Genomic DNA, 22,115 nt, shown 5'->3' with positions numbered 1-22,115 from the left:
TTACAGTTATCTCAGTGAGTTTTCAGCCAGTGAAATAAACTCTTCTCTTCCTGTGGATAAGGTTTCAGGGAACTGCAGAGCTGAGCTTATTCTCAGAGCTTTGGCAGGAAATCGAGCGTGAAACTCCTGGAATGTGAATTCAAAGCAGCAGCCTCTGGACGAACTGAGCAAACAGCACTATGAATACATACAGTATGAATACATATCCGTGCATGTCATATAAAGAATTTATGGGAATAGAAGTTAGGTTCATGGAGTTTAGGTCCAAAGGTTTTTCAGCAGCAGCGTCTACACATTTCCTGTCTCTCTCAAAAAGTAGTTTTTATTGGTGACACACATTCCAGCCCTTTACTCTGACATAAGCTGTTTTCTTTGGTAGAAAGACCAAGAAATTGCAAAGGGCCTGAAACACAAGTTACACGTCAATAACTGTTGTTGTCATGTTGTAACTGTTGCAACATCTACGACCACTGCCTGTTGTAACATGATGATTTGTGGCTAAGGCAGAGGAAATGTTCAGAAAGTTGTTCAGAAAGTAGTTTGAGCTCTGTTAGGACCCTCCCTTTCCCTCCCCTCCCCTTTCTCTAATTACAGAGAAAGCAGTTGGGATAGTATTGTGGACAAAAGTGGAATTCATACGTAACTGGGAATGTTACGCAAGGGCACTTTAATGTAGGTGTGCCTCTGCAGGTTTCAGGCATCACACTCAGATAAGAACCTGGAACAAGCACTCACTCGGTTACAAAGATAGACAGAGGGGCGAAGGGGAGAACGGTTAGGAAGGGACTTGGGCTCTCAGCCGGGAGGGATTGTTTTTTAAGGCGAGACTGCAGAGAGACTCCTGCTATTGGATGCAGATGTTGGAGAGGGGTTTAAAGCAAGAGGAGACAAAACCAGGACAGCTCTGAGCAGCAGACCCAAGAGGAGTGACCAGGATTCAAACACACGGATCGTGGGCTTGACAAAACAGGAAGAGGTTTCCCACGTTGGAATTTATGAACCAGTCAACACTGAATGTTTGACAAAGGCTTGGAAGCTGCAGCTGAGAGAGGATCTCCCAGAAGAACCGGCCCACTGCTGTTGCTTGGATCACTTTGCAGTTGAATTTTAGCTTCTGCTTGTTGGCTTCTTCTTGACAGTGTCAGCCATGTCCGAGCAGGAAGAGGTGTCCTACAGCGAGGCCATTCAGAAGGCCAACGACTCCATCTCTCGCTTCCCTCTCATCCCGATCAGAGGGATTCCTCTCATGAACTACATCGCCAACAACTTTGACTCTATCCAGGCTTTTCGTCCGGACCCCTCGGACATCTTCATCGCCACCTACCCCAAAGCAGGTACTGACACAGCTGCTGCCAGACGCAGCTTTGTTTGTATGCAGTAAATCTCTGAGTGAGTTATCAGTGCTGGACAAGGCATCTCGTCATGTATTACATTTAAGTAGATTTACACTTACTGTACTCTGGTTGTGTATTTACAACATATACTGGTTTATACTTCCACGGATCGATATATATACAAATGTATACTAGAGGGAAATATATTGTATTTTTTTTACCCCACTTCATTTATTAACAGCTTTTGATACATTTTATAAATGACAATATGGCCTTAAGAAACCGTTCAAATGAACATGCTGCTCACATGTCAAGCAACAGTATAAAACTATTCTTCCTTCACTGAAGCAAAGTTTGTGAAGCAAATCAGATGACAAAACAAACGTGAAAAGAACATTAATTGAATTAATTCATGACATAACATGTCTGGTGAAGATTGAAGGCTAATTGAGCTTCTTAAAATGGAGGAAAATCCAGTTTGCTGTTTTTAGGCCTGAATGAACAAACCTATAAGACGGCAGTTTGGTGTCAGATAGAATTTTCCTCAAAAACCCTCGAGGGACTGTTTCATTCAGCTCAGTGTTATTTTCTGTGATTTGTGGAATGAAGGGACCACGTGGACTCAGGAGATTGTTGACCTGCTTCTTCATAACGGAGATGCTGAGTTCTGCAAACGAGCCCCGACTCCCGTCCGCAGTCCTTTCCTGGAGATGTTCTCCCCCCCGCCCATTCCCTCAGGTGTGTGTTCATGAGGTTGTTATGATGATGTGTGTGTTTGATTTTATTTACATGTTTTAATACAGGTAGTTTTCTTGTGGTTTAGTTTGGGAGTTGATTGTTTCTATCTGTGACTTTAAACCTCAAAGATATTGTTTTTTGTCCGTCTTCAAATTCTGATCATGATGTGTGTCTCAGGTCTTGAGCTTCTGTCAAAAATGGTTCCGCCGAGAATTATCAAGACACATCTTCCTTTTCAATTGGTGCCAACTGGATTTTGGGAAAGCAAGTGCAAAGTAAGACTCGACACCTGAGAGCTTGTGCTGAGAGTGAAGCTCCTGCAGTGAACCGTGCTGCTTCTTGATGCATGACACAATGCACATAAATCGTGTGAGAGGTTAACCATACAAATCCTCAAATGGCCTGTTCTTTGTATTGCTGTTGTAAATCCCTTCAGACGATCTACGTGGCACGCAACGCCAAAGACAATGTGGTGAGCTACTTCCACTTTGACAAGATGAATCTGACCCAGCCGGAGCCGGGCCCCTGGGACGGCTATGTCCACAAGTTCATGCGTGGAGAGTGTAAGCAGATTAATTCACATTCCTCAGTGTCATTTTACATCGAAACTGAGCATGTCTGTGAACAAAGCTTCTAACCCAGTTATTAACTTACCTCTGAAGAAAAGCTTGTGGTGAATCAGAAGAAAAGTCACTTTTCAAAGAGGATTTCAACCGTTATGTTTTTATTTCTTCTTTTGGGTCATATTTCCCTCCAGAAACTTACTGCTAGTCATTCTCATCGGTGCATGACGTGTTTCAGTCGGACTTTGGGATCCACATTCTTTTTTGTTTATCCAGCTGGTGCAAGTAGTCACAGTTGGTTTATCAAACGGTTTTTGAGATTAACCTTTATTAAGGGTTTGTAATTAATTTCTTATCTAATGGTTAATAAATCATGTAACAGTCTATTGTTTAGCTTTAAGCAGATAAAGAACCAGATATTTCCCTCAGGATTTGGCGGCGACCAAAAACAGAGCATAAAAGGAAACAGATATTGGATTTACAGCAAGAGTTCTTACTTTAAACTAAATGGATGTTGCTCCATGGCTGCCAGATGTCAAAATCATCATGCCAACAATATTGTTTTATAACCTTTATTGGGCAATAACGTGTCAACCTTGCACTCAGTTTTTTTTTCACTGGCCATGAGCTCTTACAGGGTTAAAGCTTCACCCACTAACTTTCCAACCATCATGTCTGCCGTTGTAAAAGTTAAAATAGATCGGGAACATAAAGCCTCTGGTGCAGGGCTTTTAAAGCAAATGCACGGCTGAAAGGGGGTTAATATCAGTCGAGGGGAGTTGTCATGACCATCAGAAAGTTAATAACTTATCTGCAAAGATAAGTTAATGACTTATTAACACTGGAAGGTTGAACCCGCTTGCTCTAAAGAACCTGAATTTGTAATTTTTACCAAATCAGAATCTAGGATGAGTTATAGCACAGTAGACACAGTTGGGTGTTTTCATGTGAGTCTTTCTCTGACTTGTGTTGTTCTTACAGTGTCTTGGGGCTCCTGGTATGACCATGTGAAAGGATACTGGGCGGAGAGAGAGAAGAGGAACATCCTGTACCTCTTCTTTGAGGACATCAAAGAAGTAAGGAGAATATGTATATATAACAAATCACACCTTACATACTCTTAAAGCTGATTAATAAGAAAACAAGGGCCAAATATTGAAGAGCAGTTTAAAACAACTCCCAAATTATAACACTGAATGTAATATTTTCACGTTTTCACGTTTTCCCTGTTGAACTTTTGTATTAAAACCCCTCACCATCATATGTACTTCCCCAGAATCCCCAGCGTGAAATTGAGCGCATCATGAGGTACCTGGACCTGTCGGTCTCCGATGAGGTCATCAGTCAAATTGTGGAGCTCACGTCCTTCAAGAGCATGAAGGAGAATCCGATGACCAACTACTCCTGCGTGCCGGCCACTGTGTTCGACAACTCCGTCTCCTCCTTCATGAGAAAAGGTGCCCGGCGTTCCTCCGCCCTCAGTCTTGTCCAGAAACCAGATATTATGAGGATGTTTGAAAATGTGCAGGAGCAGGCGGGTTTCCAATGTCAACACAACCTGCGACCTTTGACCTTGTCCCACTTCTGTAAACACTCACGATCGAACCAGGACTAAATGAAAAGTTTTGATGTGATTTAAAGTTAAACCAACCTCCCTCTCAACATCAACTCAACAGTAGAAGCTTCACAGAGTCAGGACTCACTTATATGTTATTACACTATGACTGTACGTCTGCACCCTGAACATTGTACAGTCCAACACTGCCACACAGTGGTCCCTGTGTTATTTGCCTTTGCTTGGTGTTTTTTTTTTTTTTTAACAAACCTTCATGTTCCCTTGAGCTGAAAGATGATTCCATTCTTTAATTAAATTGTCAGCATTTAACTATTCAGCCACAATTTGATTCTGTAGTTGAGATTTCAAGCAGAAATGGTCAAACTTGGCTGGTTACGGCTTCTCAGGTGTGAAAATGTTCCTGTTTTCTTCGTCTCGTGGGGAAATAATTTGACTTTCTTTAAAGTTTTGAACTACTAGCAGCTTGAGGTCATCTGTTTGGTCCTTTTAGGTAAAGATTGGCTGAGGGAAATAATCAGTTTAAGCTCTTATGTTGGGCAACAGCTACTTGTAGCGTCTTACATCTCAGTTATTTCTATAACTAACCCAGTCACATTGCCTTCTTGTATGTTTGTTTCTTTGCAGGTGAAGTGGGCGATTGGAAAAACCATTTCACACCCGAGCAATCGAAGATGTTTGAGGAAGACTATGAAAAGCAAATGAAGGGCGTCGACATTCCATTCAGGAGCCTCATCTAATGGACTTTACAGGTTGATGCGGCTCAGCGATTGGCTGACACCGGGCAGCTCTCAGAGGAAGTACTACAAGACAATCTGACGCAAGCTTAAAACCAAATGTTAATCTGCCATTAACCTCATGATGTGTAGATAAAGAGGGAATTCCTCTATAGTGTGTGTCTGTGTGTGTGTGTGTGTGTGTGTGTGTGTGAGAAGGATCAATAAAAATGTGCTCCACAATACAAGTGCATGAGTTTTGTAATTATCACTTTATTGCATCTTATCAAGTAAACAATATATAAGACCAAAAGTGTTGTGACCGCGTGGACAGGCCCATTTAGTCATGAGACCTCCATGAGTCCACTGACTGCGTGAAGCCTAAAGAGAGCGCCGGCAGCTGGAGGCACGTGGTGGTTCTGCTCGTATGAAATCACCCTGCAACCCTACACCACGCTGTACAGAGCCCAGCCGGAAGCAGGGCGGCTGCACGGGACACGGGCGACAAAGACTAGAATAAAAGTAATGAGCTGGAAAATCAATGATAGGAAAATGGACAGAGGACACCAAAACACGACAGCGGAAAATATCCAAGTTTAACAAAAAAATCACCTTTAATACATACTTTATTGCTTAGAATAAAATCTTAAATATTTTATCTGTATGGATACTTCCCTTCATTTTTAATTAAATCTCCCTCCTTATATAGAGGCTATTTTTATGTTTTGTGTTTTTTGATGAAGTTTTTTTTGTGTTTTTTTATGTTTTCTCATCTTCTTGTGGTTGGCCCACTATGGCTCCCCTCTTTGGTTGAGATCTTCTTCTCCTCTCTCTCTCTCTCTCTCTCCTTCTCCACCTCTTTCTCTCCAACCCTTAAGATCCTCTTCTTCTACATCTCTATTGTTGTATTGTGCCTGCTGAAGAGAGAAAATGGACAAATCAGAGAGGGGAAAGGATGTGTGGGCACATGACGGTGACATGAAATGACACCTAAACTATGGTAAACTTCCCCCAAATGGAACTGATCCCTGTGTGATAACCTTTCACCCAAGAACAATATATTTCTAGACATTAAATCTAATCGGAGCAGCAAGCGAATTTGTAAAAATGCAGCATTGGGTCATTCAGCTTAAGTCTTTTCAAAATGGATGTTGTAAAGAAAATACTTGTCAAATGAAGCTTTATACAGGAATAAAGAATCTACGAAAACATGCATCTACACAATGAAAAGCTTCTTCTTAAGAACTTGTTTACTTTCCCATTGAGGCTCTGAAAAAAATCCATTAAAAAAATCTTGGTAACTGATTATTTTAGCACATAATCAATGTAATGTGGCAATTTGTTATAAGCCGATATCTTATATATTAACAACTCTGTTATATTACTCCAGAATCCAGTTACAGATTTTTTTACATTGTTAATAAATATATCCGTTAACATTGAATAAAATCTCTCATCTGCTCGTGACCACAAAATAATGTGTTGTGAGCTGTTTATCAAATGTTTATATACACTGTGCTCAATTGGAAAGTTAAAATAAATGGTCACCAAAGGGGTTGTTTAGTGGGAAAGTGACTCTAACGAAGGAAGCACCAGAACGAGCATCGGTCACACATGGACAGAAACATCCCGACAGACACACACTGTGACAGCAGCAGCTCCGAAGGGGATTGGCTCACCTGCTGAGGCCTCTCACTACACAACTACACAGTAAATAACAATGAACAGAGAGCGCGGAGGACCTCAGGGATCTCCCATATCAACTCAGCACCATGACACCTGGTCAGTTTGTGATGCAAAACGTGATCAGTGGTGTTGCTGAGTTGTGAGGGAGAACCCAGAGTCGACAATATGGAGACACCACTGAGGACAGAGCTGCATCAGAGCAGTGACACACACAACGACACACAAACACACACACAAACTACAAGTACACAGTAGAATACCTTGTTTTAGTTACAGGCTAATGGTGGTGGGTTGACTGAATTTAAATCTCTGTGAATAAAAAGAGGGTTAAGTGAGTTAATGATGAATGGGGAGAAGAGCAGGCAGATGAAAACAGGTATTATTGGGCTTCAGATGGATTGTTAGACAGATTAAGAGATGATGTAATAAAAATTGAATTACAGTGAGATGAAGAAGGATCACACTTTAATATTAATGAATAATTAATAGAAGTATGACAGTATTCATTAATTAATTAATTAATCATTAAGTGGAAGTAAAAGGTTATCTGTTATATTGGGAATTTGTTTTAAAATGTCAGAGTTAGAATAAAAAAACACAACTTACTCTCAACGTAGTTACGGGCGGCGAACTTCAGGACCTCATCAATCAAGATGACGGGGAAGGAAAGCTTCAGGACCATGAGCCACTGCTCAACACTCAGATGGGTCAACTTGAAGATCATCTAGGGGAGAGAAGAGTGGGAGTTAGGATGAGGACAAAATAAATCCATGAAACTGGGAGATTTGCACTCACAACCACAAAGTGCAGAGTGCATGGATGTCTGACTTACGGGCAGGGGGTCAACATAGATGATCATGAAGTGAAGGGACATGGAGAGGGTCATGGCGGAAAGCAGCCACCAGTTGCTCCATGGGGGCATGCGCAGCAGAGACTGATTCTCAGACAAGCTGGACAAAGGAGAGAAATGAGAATAAATATCTTTGACATGTGAAGAAACCACAGGAGTCGTGATCCAAGGCCGAACAGGAAGCCTGGTGTGTTGTCATTTCAATATTTCAACCACATTTTAAGGTCGTTACCTGTTGAGGGCGTTGCACATCTCAATGGTGACCAGCACAGACAGGGCCATGGTCATGGGAGGAGCGGCTTCAAAGATGTGGCAGTCGAGTCCGGCGAAGTCCTCGTTCTCATCGCAGCACTGCATGAAGTGGGACTGAAAAGAGCAGGAGGTGAGGTTAGGTTCTGGACCATCTGCGTGTGAGTGTTTGTGAAAGACCACACAGAAAAAGGACTCACCAGCTGGTAGTAAGAGACACCGGGACCAGTGCTATCGTACAGGAACCACCAGGCAGCTCCACCGACAGTGGCGGCACCGACGTATCCTGACGGGGAAAGGTAACGGCGTCAGTGTAGGTAAACATTCTTCCAGCGTTTGACAGGAAACGCGAACACAGCGTGATGCTTACCACCGATAGCCATGTATCTGAAGAACAGCCAGCCAGAGATCAGGGGCTCCTTGGGGGAACGTGGGGGCTTGCCCATGATGTCCAGATCCGGGGGGTTGAAGCCAAGAGCGGTGGCGGGCAGACCGTCAGTCACCAGGTTGACCCACAGCAGCTGGACGGGGATCAGGGCCTCGGGCAGACCGAGGGCGGCAGTCAGGAAGATACTGAGAGAGTGAAGAAGAAAAATACAAGTTTAGACCGAGGCAGGGAGGAAGAGGGCGTTCGGCTGTGGATCAGAGCGTGTGTTCCTCGGGCCACTCACCAGACGACCTCACCAACGTTGGAGGAGATGAGGTAGCGGATGAACTGCTTCATGTTGTTGTAGATGGCTCTGCCCTCCTCAACAGCAGCCACAATGGAAGAGAAGTTGTCGTCAGCCAGGACCATCTCAGAGGCAGACTTGGCAACAGCAGTGCCAGAGCCCATGGCGATGCCGATCTCGGCCTTCTTCAGGGCAGGGGCATCGTTCACACCATCACCAGTCTGGGGACGGAGGGATTACTGTGAGCACTACAACAGGCTGCAAAACCAGTAACAGGAAAAACACTAGCACTGCGATTCAGTGAAGTTAAGTTTGCTGCCGAACTCTCACCATAGCAGTAATATCATCGTAGCTCTGCAGGAACTCCACAATCTTGGACTTGTGGGCTGGCTCCACACGGGCGAAGCAGCAAGCCCTGCGCACGGCCTCTCCCTGTTCATGGCTGGGCAGATCGTCAAACTCACGTCCGGTGTAGGCCTTGTCGGAAACATCCTCGTCCTCCTTGAAGATGCCAATACGGCGGCAGATAGCGATGGCGGTTCCCTTGTTATCACCTGAAGTGTGGAGGGAGAGAAGTTCGGGAGAGAGTTAATGAAATGTGATTGAGGAGAGGTGGATTAAAAGCTTTTAAACACTATGCACAGTAAATGGGAATTACATTACAATATAATACTGTATATGAATTAAATTCAGTCTCTGCATTTATTAACAGTTTAAAAGTGTATAGAGCTGCACTCATTAGAAAGTGGATTTTCCCTTAAATTTTTTATTCAAAATAGCAATAATTGCCATAAAAAAAGACAAATACTGTAATTACTATGTAAAACACACATCCAGCACATGTTATACGTAATTTTAATGTTACAAGTGCATTGAGAATATTCTATACAATCAATAATACTGACCAGTGATCATAATGACACGGATTCCAGCCTGTCTGCACTGCACAATGGAGCCCATGACCTCCTTACGGGGGGGATCCAGCATACCCACGCAGCCAACAAAGGTCAGATCAGTCTGAGGAGAGAAATTTCAGCATGTAGTCACAGTGGTGTCCACACGGACTCAACAATCAGCCCATGGACATGTTGTCCTCTCACCTCGTAGTCGGCGAACTTGGTGGAGTCCTCAAGGACCATCTCCTCTGGCTTCAGTGGGGAGTCACGTGTGGCCAGGGCCAGACAACGCAGGGTGTCACGACCGCAACCCCAGTCTTTGATGACGGCCAGGATCTTCTCCTTGATGGAGTTGGTCAGGGGCACGCGGGTGGTGCCAACACGCACATATGCGCACCTGTCAATCACACCCTCTGGGGCTCCCTGTGGAGAGAACAGACGATTACTTGATTGTCACGTTGAACGCAGCACAGTCAGAGTGCAGATGTCCGATCATAGGCTGTGGGAGGGATGACAGAGCCGGAACTGACCTTCACGAACATCTTGGCGCCACCGTCACCCTTGGTGGGGATGCAGTACACGGACATGGACTTCCTGTCACGGGAGAACTCCAGGGTGAACTTCTTGTTCATGAGCTGCTTGATCACCTAATGGAGGAATCCGAGAAAAGAGGCGTTTAGGTAAATACGCAATGATTCCTTGATGGAAAAAGGACTGATCCATGACTGTCAGTGGATCACAATGAACTGGACTAAAGAGGAGAATCATAACTGGTCATTTAAGGGAAAGTAAAAGGAAACGTACGGAGCAGCAGGCGTTGGCTCTTTCAATCTTGGTAAGGTTCTTCACGTTGCTGTTGAACACGTTCATCTTCTCAACCAGGCAGCACAGGGCGGTCTCAGTAGCCTCACCGACCTTCTCAAAGATCTTCTTGCTCTGGAGAAAAAGGAGCATGATGGAGAGAGTGTGTTAAGCTGTGTGGTCATGAGATTTCAGGACGGCAAACAGTCTGCACATCTCTATGCCTGTACCTCGTTGTAGTCCAGAGAGGAGTCGTTGCACAGGGAGCAGATGGTGGACAGCTCAACCAGGCCATCGTAAGAGCTGCAGTTGGTCTTGGCACCGCCCTGGGAACTGATGGACAAAGAAAAGAACAAAATAAGACATAAACAAAGACATGAATGTTGATGTTTGAGTGATTGGCTGCAATACGTGATGATAAATGACACTGAAAATCAACTTACACCTCGCCCTCGGGGGTGTACTTAGATCCAGAGATATCGAAGGCATCCAGGTCAACATGCTCGCCTTCAACAGACTTGACAATGAACATCTGTGAAGAAGGAAACAAAGAGGTTTTTCTGTGCCGAAAGGGTTTCTGGCAAATTGTCTGTGGAGCGACTCCTTTTTGATTCATTCACCCACCTTGGTCACACACATCTGGTTGGTGGTGAGGGTTCCAGTTTTGTCGGAGCAGATGACGGAGGTGCAGCCAAGAGTCTCCACAGAGGGCAGGCTTCTGACGATGGCGTTCTTCTTAGCCATACGGCGGGTACCGAGGGCCAGGCAGGTGGTGATGACAGCGGGCAGACCTGGGAGACATTGGTCAAAACTGTGAGTGTGATGAAAAGTAAAAAAGTGTCGGAGAAACACATGCGATCCAGTAAACTTCTTTGCTTTTCCTCACCCTCAGGGATGGCAGCCACGGCCAGAGCCACAGCGATCTTGAAGTAGTAGACGGCGCCGCGGATCCATGAGCCTCCGTGGACGGGGTCGTTGAAGTGGCCAATGTTGATGGCCCAGACAGCAACGCAGATAAGGGAGATGACCTTGGACAGCTGCTCGCCGAACTCGTCCATCTTGGCCTGCAGAGGAGTCTTCTCCTGCTCGGTGGCGGCCATCTGGTCACGGATCTTGCCAATCTCAGTGGAGACTCCGGTGGCCACAGCCACACCGATGGCCTTGCCAGCGGCGATGTTGGTGCCCTGTGGCGGAGAGAGGAGGAGGAAGGTAAGAAAACGAAAAACGGGTGGAGGTAGCAGGTATCAAATCCTAATTGCTGGTGATGGGACACTTACAGAGAAAAGCATGTTCTTCTTGTCCTGGTTGACAGCTCTGATGTCTGGGACGGCCTCAGTGTGCTTGATCACACTGACGGACTCACCTGAGAGAGGAAACAAGGAAATTAAATCCAAACGGCCGATGAACAAAACCAGTAGAGGCAGATTGAGTGCTTCTGTAAGGCTTACCAGTGAGGATGGACTGGTCAACACGCAGGGTGGTGGACTTGATTGAAACAAGCCTGATGTCAGCGGGGACTTTGTCACCAACTGTGGGAATCACAGAGCAGAGAGCACCGAAATTAATTCATCATATTATTATTATTTATTTTTATATGGTCAGGAAATATCTTCTATTGACTTATCTTACTACTGATAATAATACTGTAAATGACTCCCAAAATAAAAGCCAAATACTCAGACGGCTCGCTAAATTTCAATCCTAATCCATGGATTTCATAATGGGGGCTAAACCTGAAGTGACACCCACACGGCCCAATGAGAATGGCCCGTGGCTAAGGGGGAGGGGGCAGCTGGCCAGAGATGCAACAGGTGTAAGCTGACAAATGAACAGACGTGGGCAATGGCAGGGAGAAGAGGTGCGGCAGGTGCCAGGGAGGGTATTTATATTCATGATTCTGTTTTCCTCCAGTCAGCATGTTTTCACAGCCCCGTCCTGCCCTGCTCTCGTTGCCTTAAAAAGACACAAGGATCTGGCCTCGGCCTCCACTAGACACATCTACCCTGAACTTGTGTTTGTCTCTCTTTCTCTCGGCAGACTTTTCACAGCTTCATTGTTATAAAAGACGATTCTGCCACAAGAGACTGTGACAAACATGACGTGAGTGTTTTACAGGATTGGGCAAAATAACAAGTGGACATTTCTTACCGGACACCTCCACGATATCTCCAGGGACAATCTCTCTGGCCTTGATAATCTGCACACTCTTCCTGTCAGAGCGGTAGACTTTTCCCAGCTCAGGCTCGTACTCCTTGAGAGCCTCAATGGCGTCTTCTGCGTTACGTTCCTGTGGCAAACACAGACAAAACAGGCATAAGTGGTTATTTAGGATTCGGGATTAACAAGCATAGAATTTAATTCAGAAAAAGGAAACTGGTCTGATGCAGACTGGATATCATAAAACAGATTTTCATCACGGATGCTTATCCTGGTTTGATGGAAAACTACACTCAGTTTGTCCTTGATGTGTCACTGGCAATGTCCTCTGAGAGGCTTTGTGTCTTAAACACAGCGATGACACACTGACACACAACCTACTGACGACATATGAGCGGGTGAAACGTTATATTCCAACCTAAGTTCCCTTTGAACCAGGTTTCCATGTGCCTCTTTTAATAAATAAAAATGTATGTATGGAAATCTGAGACAGATGCCATATGCTGTGTTCAGAAATAATATTTCAAACAATAAAATTTGATCCGAGATGCAGAAGATAGATCTCTTTACAGCAGGTTTCTGCTGGAGTCAGGTCAGACTTTAATGAGCAGCTGATTTCCCCCCCTCACTGATGTCTAATGATAGCAGAGCTGTTTACTCAATGGGTTGAATGACCTGCATATTGTGAATAATCCAAACGCTGCAGTCAAAACATAAACTGGGCATGATGTCTGCAAATAATTGAAAAAAATCGGACAGGGGTCACGTCAGATTTTGGATTCATGTGCATGTCAGCCAATGATTTTGTTTACTCGGGTTTGAAAGTCACTACTTTGACCTTCAACGCTGTAGAAGTGATCGTTCTCCAGTTGAGCAACTGCGCCCGTGTGGGTGGAAAACCACATGGCAGTAACTGGAACCCGTGTGCTTTGCAATGAATACATCTGATTGCTTAATGCACGGCGCCCTGTCACTGACCTGCCACACTCCGACGATGGCATTGGCGATCAGGATAAGAAGGATGACGAAGGGCTCCACGAAGGCGGTGATGGTCTCCTCACCTTCCTCGAACCAGGCCAGCACCTGAGGTCAGAGCGGGGGAGAGTAGAGTCAGTGGAGTGGAGACAGCAGGTCGTACCTCCATACATTTATATTGAATGGACCAGTTACACGGTTAAAACATTTTCATTGCACCAGAAGGACCGGCTCATAGTGAATATAATGTGTGATTGTATGTAGCGTGTGATAGATGAATAATAACTTGATATTTTATTTATGGAATGTGGAGGCTGCCACCAGGACTTTGTGAAATTAATTATAAAATGTGGGATAACATTTACAGTATAAGCTCAGTAATAAAGGCTGTTATTTTGATGCTAGCTTGAATGTCACAATCTGATTGCGTAATTGTTGTTAACTTGATCTCATGGTCCCATAACTCATGGCTCCTTCTGACCTCCACCCTCTTTCTGCAGAGGCCCTTCGTTCCTTCCTTCAGGCCTGACCTTTCCCGAAGGATTCAGTTTCTCTCCTCAGCTCTGGGCTTTCTTAAAATAAACCCTTACCCCTCAGCCCCCCTATACTTCCCTGACCCCCGTCTCTCACTCCTCAATATTCGCCTTCTAAGGCCATCCTGACAGCTGGCCGAAGGGGTGAAAGCTGTGCATAGGAATTAATACACCTCCGACAAGCCTTTGCAATCCGCCTCCCTCCTCTCAAGTTGTTGTCCTCCAAATTGCACAGAAGGGTGGAGGGAGTTGGAGGCGGTTTAAGAAGTTGTCTTGGCAAAGTGGTCACACTTGTGTGCTGGATTAGTTTGTGTCATAGTTTTCCTCCTTGTGGGTTTTTAAAGTTCAATTAATTACTCATTTCCAAATGGTACACAGGAGAGTAGCCAGAGGTTATTGTGCCATAAAGTGAAATAAATGAATTAATTTAACCTTAAGAGTAGATCTTTTCGCTGTTGATAAGTTTTAAATATACTGTGCGTAAACCATTCTGTCATGGAAGAATAGTCGCTAGAGCTGAGATAGTGGATATTTGTTGCTACTTATCGTGTCTAGTGCTGTTTCTTGAGTTTAAAATGAATGTGACAGAAGTGATCACAGTTTGAAATGTGCGGCATGGATGAGAAAGAATCCCTAACACTTGTTCACTTACAAAAGAGATGCAGGCAGCCAGCAGCAGGATCCTGACGAGCAGGTCCTCGAACTGCTCTACGATCAGCTCCCACACGCTCTTACCTGAGACAAAGAATTTTTTTATCAATATACAATAATCAGACAATTAGATGCAAGTACTGAAATGTGCATGTGAGTGTGTATTTGTATGCAAAGGGATTTACTTCAAGTCAAATTCATTAACAAGTGATCTTAAATGTAATTTCATTAGTGCGTGGGGTCAATCAAAATTCTGCCTCCATGTTTTTAACAACAACCTCTCCGTGGAGGAGGGCCAGCTCAGAGTGGGAATGATGGTCAAATCCATCTGGGTCAAACCAGGTGTGTGGAGCATTGATTTAATAAATGGGGCTGCACGGACGAACACTTACCAATTTCAGCCGGCAACTCTGGAGTCGGACACAAAGGTGAAGGAAGAGAAAACAAAAAGACAAAGGGAAAAAAGATGGTGAGTTAAAATCATTCATGTTCATCATGAGAGAAGATTTACTTCTCGGTGGAAGATCCTAAATGTGAGCACAAGGTCACTGGATTCTAAAACTCCCTGACGTCCACCTTTTCAAAATTCCCTGAGCGCTTAACACTTGATCCCTTCAAGAGCTGTAAACCATTAAAGAAGTCCATTAAACTGAATCCTCAATTGACATCAGATGGTTTTTTAATGAGAAGTCTAGGCCTGAGGAAAACCTCCCTGAAGTGGCTGCTCATTGTAAAAGTCCCTAACAAAATAAAACATGAAGTTTAAAGGCGGCTCATGAAACAGAAACACAATAACCATATCACAAAGTCTGTTTATCTAATTTGACTTTACACCAGTTATTGATTCACAATCATATTAGGGATCATTTAGCCCTAAGCCATCTAAGGACCTCCCTTTTTTGCCTGGCCTAAAATTATCCACCTCTCCTGTTCACACCCGCCCCATATATCACCCAGGAAGCTTCTTGAGCCATCACCTGTCTCTCTCGCTCTCCAGCCATCTTCTTTGGCTATCTTTAAATAGCCCTTCAAAGCCCTCAAAGTCTCTGCTTCTCAATGTCTCTGCATTTCTACCAGCTGTTGCAACTGCTCTCTAAAAAAGCATCACACGCAAAAACCTCAACCCGGCCCGAGCGAAGGTCTCAGCAGCAGTGGCTGTAGTCTGAATGCAAACATCTTCAACTGTGAAGTGATAAGTTTCTCAAAGTTACTTCTTTCAGAAGGCCTCCCCCCCCCCCCATCCCGTCCCCGACGCCCACACTCTCACCATTGTAGCCATACTTGTCCAGGTTCTTCTTGAACTGGTCGGGGGTCAGACCGCTGACCTCGTTCACGCCGAAGTGCGTCAGGCACTCGGCCGGGAGCTTCATGTGAGAGTTCTCCATCCTTGCTGGATAGACGAGGTATCTTTCGTCTAACCGTGGCTTTCCGTTTCCTCTTTTACTTCTCTGTTGTTCTCTGCAGGTCTTAACCTTGATCCACCACCCTCACCTTAAGTGCGGCACCCTCCTATACAGGAATCCTGGACTGACAGAAAGAGCGAATGACTGTATCCTTCTGCAGGGCTATATACCCCCCGAAGAGCTCGGGATTGGTGGACACCCCTTCGACACACGCCTCCAAATTCCAGCATGGGAGGACATGGTGAGGGTGGGGCTCGAGGTGGAGCAATGGGGAGGTGAGGTGGTCTTGCACAGTGATGGTGCAGAGGGGCTTGATTGGGGGTGGGGGGTGGGGGGGTGTTGTACCGTGGATGAAAATGAGATCTGTTTTTGGAACATGCATGGTCAGTGGAATAAGACGAAGGGGGAGAAGGTGAGAGAGTGAGACAGGAGATCATCCAGCGGGGGGGGGGGGGGGGGGGGGGGTGCATTGAGTGACTGCTCGACTGGTTTCTGCTGAGGAAGGTGGCCGAGCCGGAGAGAGACACACAGACGGAGGGAGATAGTGGACGAGTAGTTCCAGACAAGAATTAGCTGGCATTTCTTAAGACATGTCTGCACTCTGACACGTGAAGTTCTCCATGGCTGTGAGCAAAGCTGAAAGCACAAACCAGGAGTTTGTGAATAGTCTGAATCCTCAACAGGTGCACATTAGATCTCAGGTTATACAGAGTCAGAGACAACTCACGGTATCGGACACATGATCTAAGTGATTTAATGTTGGGTAAGATGTGGGAAATTGTAGAGAAAAGTGTGCAGCAGAGCAGCGAGTGCTGGGGGACAGGGACGCCAGGAGGACGGTCAGCGTGTCATACTACTGCAGCACCGTGGAGAAGCCCTGGCTGCAGATACAGGCGGATCAAGTTTTATTTCTCTTTTTTATGAGGAGGGGAAGGCAGCAGGGAGACATGGCTCGGCCTCAGCAGACGTGGGACAGACGATCCGGGCCACAAACGGCCATTCAGCGAGGCACAATGGCCCCTTGTGGTGGAGCCAGAGCATTGAATCGGTTATACCCGGCAAACAAGTGTCAACACGATTCGACGTAGAGAAGTAGAACCTCCAACGAGGCCCGAACAGAAACCACGTTTTAATTCACGGCTTCCAAATTCTTAATTGGATCTGGAACAAATTGCGTAAACCCGTTAATATCCGTCCTCTAAAAGTGTCTGATTGTTTTTCATCAGGATCTGTGATTGACTCTCTGAGAAATGAACTAAAATGTTTTAAAAAATGTAATGTTAAAGACCAAAGTTTAATGGTAATCCAAATCTAGTAGTTTTGCACAATCCTGCAAACAAACAAACAATAAAAACGTAAACCCGATGACGTTAAGAATAGTCTCGGTTAGCTCTATAAAGAAACTGTTTGGTAATTTATAATTTCCATAATTTTATCTTTTTTAATTCCCTGATCGATTTAGTTATTTCTGACTCATTGTAGTGAAAACAGTAGATCCAGTGTAACGTTGAACGACGAGCTGAGTTTCCTGATTTACTGTTTGTTTGAACAGCAGTAAACTGGCTGGTGCAGACTCCTTCCGAGCACAGGAATCCAAGTTGCTGTTTCTAATCAATACACTGACAGGTGTCCCTATAGCAGCAGCAGTGGACAGTGCTCAGCACCCCTGACAGCTACAGGACACATTTTTGCCGCAGTCTATTTCTTACCGGGCTATGTTGTTTGTGGGAAGTGTCGCAGTGTCAAGCTACATGAAGGCTGTGAAACGGGCTTTCGTCTGAAAATGCCCTTATTGGCTGTTGTTGCATAACCAGTTGCATTTGTCCCAAAGTGTATTTGGACTGGTTGGTGAGCGAACTCCAACTAATCAGGTCAAAGAAAGTGTGTTAAAGGGAAACAGCTGCTGAAGCCATGTGTGTCCTTACGTATACTAACAGTTATGTAATATATTCAGTGTAAACCTAAAAAAACACAGAGAAAAAGAGTCTACATGACAAACCTGCCATAAATTTAGATAACTGTCAAATCATTTGGACAAATTACAAAAAAAATTGGGATTATCCAGAAATATTCCCCAAATTAAAAAAACAGCTAGAAATCACTTTTGGTTCAGATAACGATGAACATTTAATATTGAGATTTATTATTATTTTCAACATTTTACAGCCTAATTAAACAATTAACCGCAATTGATTTATACGAGAATAAAGGTTTATTTTGGTAAATGTTTTGTATTTATATAACAATGATAATAATTGTTTTACACTACTATTTCACCCATTCACATGTTTATCTACGGGGCAGCATGCGGAATGGGAAAGACTGAGATCGAACTACTGACCTTCTGGTTAAAGAACCACACGTTCTCCCCCCTGAGCCACAGCTGGCCCAATAATGGAAACAATTAATATAAAGATGTAGGAATGATAACAACATAATGGCTGCTTCTTGAGTCTCTCAATCATCTGACTAAAAGCAGAAGATAAAAGTACAACAAAAAAAAACATTTAAAAAAAAGACGAGCTACTCCAATGTTCTCTAAACTGAGAATAGCTCATAATTTGATTTTACACCACATCACCACACACACACACACAAACACGCACACACACACACACACACACACACGCACAGTATATGAACAATCTATTATACATTTCATTTGTCTGAGCCTCAGATTTTCTCATGGTCATGTGGAGTGATTTACTCCTGATACACTTTGTAACTATAACTATGTATTTACAGAGTTTACAGTGGTGGCCTACTTGTTACACAAACATGCTTCTGCTGCTCTTTTGGAGAAAACTTCTAAAATTGGAGGTGTTTTTTGTTGCAGCTTTCAGGTTTCCGATCAGCTGCCGGCTGCCGGTCGGCCCTGAGTCCTGCTGCTGAGGGGCAGCTCCATTCCGTAGGGGCGCCATAAATTACCAATGACAAAAGCACTTAGTTTAATGCATATTTTAAGCAGAAGCAGAGTAAAGCCCAGAAATAGCATCAAGGTATCACAGAGGATGGAATATTAACATTGCTGGTGTGAATAAATTCCATCAAATGAACATCAATGCTGCGAATATATTGAATTTAAATTTGTAATCCAAATTTTTGTAATATTTTTAAAACATTTCCCCTGATTTCACTGTCATTACGAACGGTATGAGAACCATTAGTGCGATGATGACTGTCTAAACTCATCTAAACCAACAATCCACACTCCACTTGATATCTCCAGACCCGCGGCCAAACGTGCGAGTCAGCCAAGTACATTACAATTATCAATTTGTTCCCACATCTACAAGCAAAATAAACGTTTGGCACAGGCTCTATTTATTTAGTCGTTCCTTGACATGTTGATAAAACATTTATATTTGTTCTGTTCTGCCAGTGTCCCCGTCTCCGTTTCAGCCAGCCGCTCTCCGGGCCTCAGCTGTCGTCCAGCCGCTGTGACCTCTGAGATTTGGGGCCTGTGATAGGGGTCGGCCTGTCAGTGTCTCCCTCAGGGCAGAGCAGTGACATTTAACTCAATATCCCAGAAGGATAAGGTTTCTCCCTCACTCCCCTCCATCTTCCGCCTCCGTCTATCTGTGAAGTGTCAGTGGCGCGCGTGTGCGGCGACTACTACAGTGTAACCCCCCCCCCCACCCGCAAGCTGGGACACCCATCAACTGCGACCCCCTCCTCGGCTCCAACATGCCACACCTTCGTGCCAGGCTGAGGGATCACCATGTGCCGCCTTAGCCCCGCCGAGCACACCCTCCCTCCCTCCCTCCCTCCATCCCTCCCTCCTCGGCTTGTGAACTCTATACGTGTTCCCAGTTCTGTACAAGTGTTAAGTACTGGGGGGGGGGTGCAGCTGTACGCGCAGCCATCTTACGCAACTAAGTCCGTCTCTGCTGACTTGCATGGGACAAGCAAAGTGAGAGGGACAAGGCGACATTTGTCACCTTTAAGATGGGGACCCAGGGAAGACAGACATACAGCGGGGGGCCATAAGTCTGAGTGTGTGTGTGGGGGGGGGGACGTGGTCTCAGACGTATGGATCCCACTGTATAATCATTAACGGCTCATTCGGTGGGTCGCGCTCTGGACAGACAGCTGGGCCATGCCGTCCTTGTGGGGGCAGATAATCAAGTGAGGGAACCCTTATTTAAAGTCGTCGGCCATAAACACATTCCTCTGTAGTCTCAGGAAACACGACCCACAACACCAATCGGTGGCAGCGTGATTCTTATCTTTAAGTGACAAATTAGAAATGTCAACTTTAATTCACTCAAGCTCCAGGCCAGTCGTGTTTAAAATGCAGCATCGTCCATAAATCCGTTAACTTCCTGGTTCACTCATTCTTAAAGGGATAGTTCACCCAAAAAATGAAAATTAACTCATTAATCAAAACCACAGAAAAAGACATAAAAAATGCATGTTTGGGCCAAAATGTCCAGAGGACGATCACAGGGGACATTTAGGTTTCAAACCCGGTGTAAATGACGCTGCTTTGAGTTGAATCTGCGGGCTTCCGTACACTTGGATGACACCACAGGAGCAGTACGGAGGCTTTTAAAGTTTTTTCCTCAGTACTTTTTTACTTTTGAAGAATTGTTCATCATTGACTTCAATTGAATTGAATTTAGCTTCAGTGCTGTTCACCCCTGAGACTCCAGAAGTGTTCTGTGGACTCAAACACTTCACCCACCGCCTCCATCTGCACAGTGGTGAACTGACAGTGAGTTAATTTGAATTTTCCAGTGAACTTTCCCTTTCACCGTTCATGCACATGCAAAATAAAATCCCCAAATGTTCGCTGAGCAACAGCATCAAACCTAATAACATGGGACACGTGTGGTATTGACAGTGAGGACATAATTAGCACTGGGGCTATAGGGCAGCTACAGCATCAGTGTTAGCAGGGTACTTGTTACAGCATTAGCTAATAGTAATAATAGAAGTGGCAGCTGAGTCTCTGAATCCAGAATTCCTGGCGAGATATAAATAGAGCAGGTGACACCGTGCTGCCGGGTTTGGCACCACCACAGCTTTGCGGCTTTTTTATTTCAGAATGCTGGAGCTTCGGTTCCTGCTCGTATAATCTGACTTTCATGCAGAAAATAAGACGGGACGTCGGAGGACACATTTGACTCCACTGTGTCACCGGTGCCTACGTGGGACATCGGGCCTGAAGGATTCCTGGTTGTTCACACCATTCCTCACACTTAGGGCTGTACTATATAAGCCACGGGGGAGCCGGCAGGAGAGCAAGCCTGTTGATCAAAAGTGGCTTCGGTTCTCCTGATCGAGGGTCGACTGCGTGGTCGGCTCTGCGTTTCTCAGAGGCCGTCCGGCGTTCAATGACACGCAAAGAAGCTTTGATCGGGGGAAATCAATGGCTGCTGAGGAAACCGGTCATTTAGCTTCACAGGATCAGATCAGTTCAGATTTTAAGGTGTAGTGAATTTGAGAGGGAGAGTTTTGCAGAGAAGTTGTTTCAATGGTACGAACTACAGTTAGTTCTGTTTACTCCATTACACGTTTATTTGGAACAGTTTGAGTAAATTCTACTTGTTGCACTAGTTTCAATACAACAATATTTTCAAAGCACTTTTAGTCGGAATTCACTTTCAACTTTTTTATCTGTATTCATTTATTTGCTTTTAATCTGAATCTGATCATTCTAAAATGTTTTTTATTGTCTTTTTTAATCTGTAGCATTTTGATTATTTTATATTTTTAAGCTCTTAGGTTATTGCTGATGAGATCTTTAAATAACTTTTAATTGTTTCCCTTTGTTTTCCCTCAATTCATCATCCATAACTTGTAAAACAATTTAAAATGTGCAATATAAAAAGATACATTTTAATTGTATTACTTTTATTCAAATACATTCAAAGAGAATAACTTCTACTTTTAGTTACACTTATCACACTAAATGTAAATATTCATCATCTACTCCTAATTCTTAAACAACATTCACATAACCAAATGGGGATCTTTTCTGTTTGCAAACATTTCACAATGTTTCTATTCTGGAGATTATGACTATAATAAATAATGATAGAACTCATAGAAATAATAACAATAAAAACTAGAATTAGGTTAAATCAGGAAATGCGATGAATAAAAGTTGGTTTTAAGTTTTGATTCAAAGGAAGTCCCTCGAATCATAAAGCTTTTAATTGGCACAAATAAATGTATGTTCCCCAAACAGCAGGTTGGGTTATTATACTTTTTTTTGTAGAAGTCTGCACGAGAACAAAATAGTTCTGAAGCTTGATAATAGCATCATAAACTCCACAGTTTAGTGTTTCAGGCCAGAATAGCTGTATGAACT

General features: G+C 44.2%; 2 protein-coding genes and 1 long non-coding RNA gene across 3 annotated transcripts; 1 reads left to right on the top strand and 2 right to left on the bottom strand.

Annotated features, from left to right (window-relative positions):
* Nucleotides 1–583: 583 nt before the first annotated feature.
* On the top strand, nt 584–5,172 carry sult1st6 (sulfotransferase family 1, cytosolic sulfotransferase 6). The gene is made up of 7 exons (XM_053414017.1): nt 584–1,334; nt 1,944–2,072; nt 2,250–2,347; nt 2,509–2,635; nt 3,617–3,711; nt 3,912–4,092; nt 4,836–5,172. Exons 1-7 carry the CDS (start codon nt 1,148–1,150, stop codon nt 4,946–4,948), a joined length of 930 nt encoding a protein of 309 aa, XP_053269992.1. The 5' UTR covers nt 584–1,147; the 3' UTR covers nt 4,949–5,172.
* LOC128426957 (uncharacterized) lies at nt 827–2,850 on the bottom strand. Its single transcript, XR_008333294.1, has 2 exons — nt 2,727–2,850; nt 827–1,362 (listed from the first exon to the last, which is right to left on the bottom strand). It is a non-coding gene; the product is annotated as an uncharacterized LOC128426957 (long non-coding RNA).
* A 5-nt stretch (nt 5,173–5,177) lies between the features above and the next one.
* Nucleotides 5,178–17,778, bottom strand: atp2a1l (ATPase sarcoplasmic/endoplasmic reticulum Ca2+ transporting 1, like). Its single transcript, XM_053414016.1, has 24 exons — nt 17,506–17,778; nt 15,661–15,920; nt 14,786–14,803; nt 14,395–14,477; nt 13,213–13,317; nt 12,226–12,364; nt 11,526–11,606; nt 11,355–11,440; nt 10,964–11,261; nt 10,702–10,868; nt 10,521–10,609; nt 10,308–10,410; nt 10,081–10,212; nt 9,807–9,923; nt 9,481–9,699; nt 9,286–9,397; nt 8,711–8,934; nt 8,381–8,601; nt 8,080–8,282; nt 7,910–7,995; nt 7,693–7,826; nt 7,443–7,560; nt 7,217–7,334; nt 5,178–5,841 (listed from the first exon to the last, which is right to left on the bottom strand). The coding sequence occupies exons 2-24, from the start codon at nt 15,776–15,778 to the stop codon at nt 5,822–5,824; spliced, it is 2,991 nt and encodes a 996-aa protein (XP_053269991.1). The 5' UTR covers nt 15,779–15,920; nt 17,506–17,778; the 3' UTR covers nt 5,178–5,821.
* Between the last annotated feature and the right edge of the window lie 4,337 nt (nt 17,779–22,115).

The sequence above is a fragment of the Pleuronectes platessa genome, chromosome 21, assembly GCF_947347685.1.
Source record: "Pleuronectes platessa chromosome 21, fPlePla1.1, whole genome shotgun sequence".
In the NCBI taxonomy this organism is placed as follows: domain Eukaryota; kingdom Metazoa; phylum Chordata; class Actinopteri; order Pleuronectiformes; family Pleuronectidae; genus Pleuronectes; species Pleuronectes platessa.
This window is presented reverse-complemented; position numbering and strand designations above follow the sequence as displayed.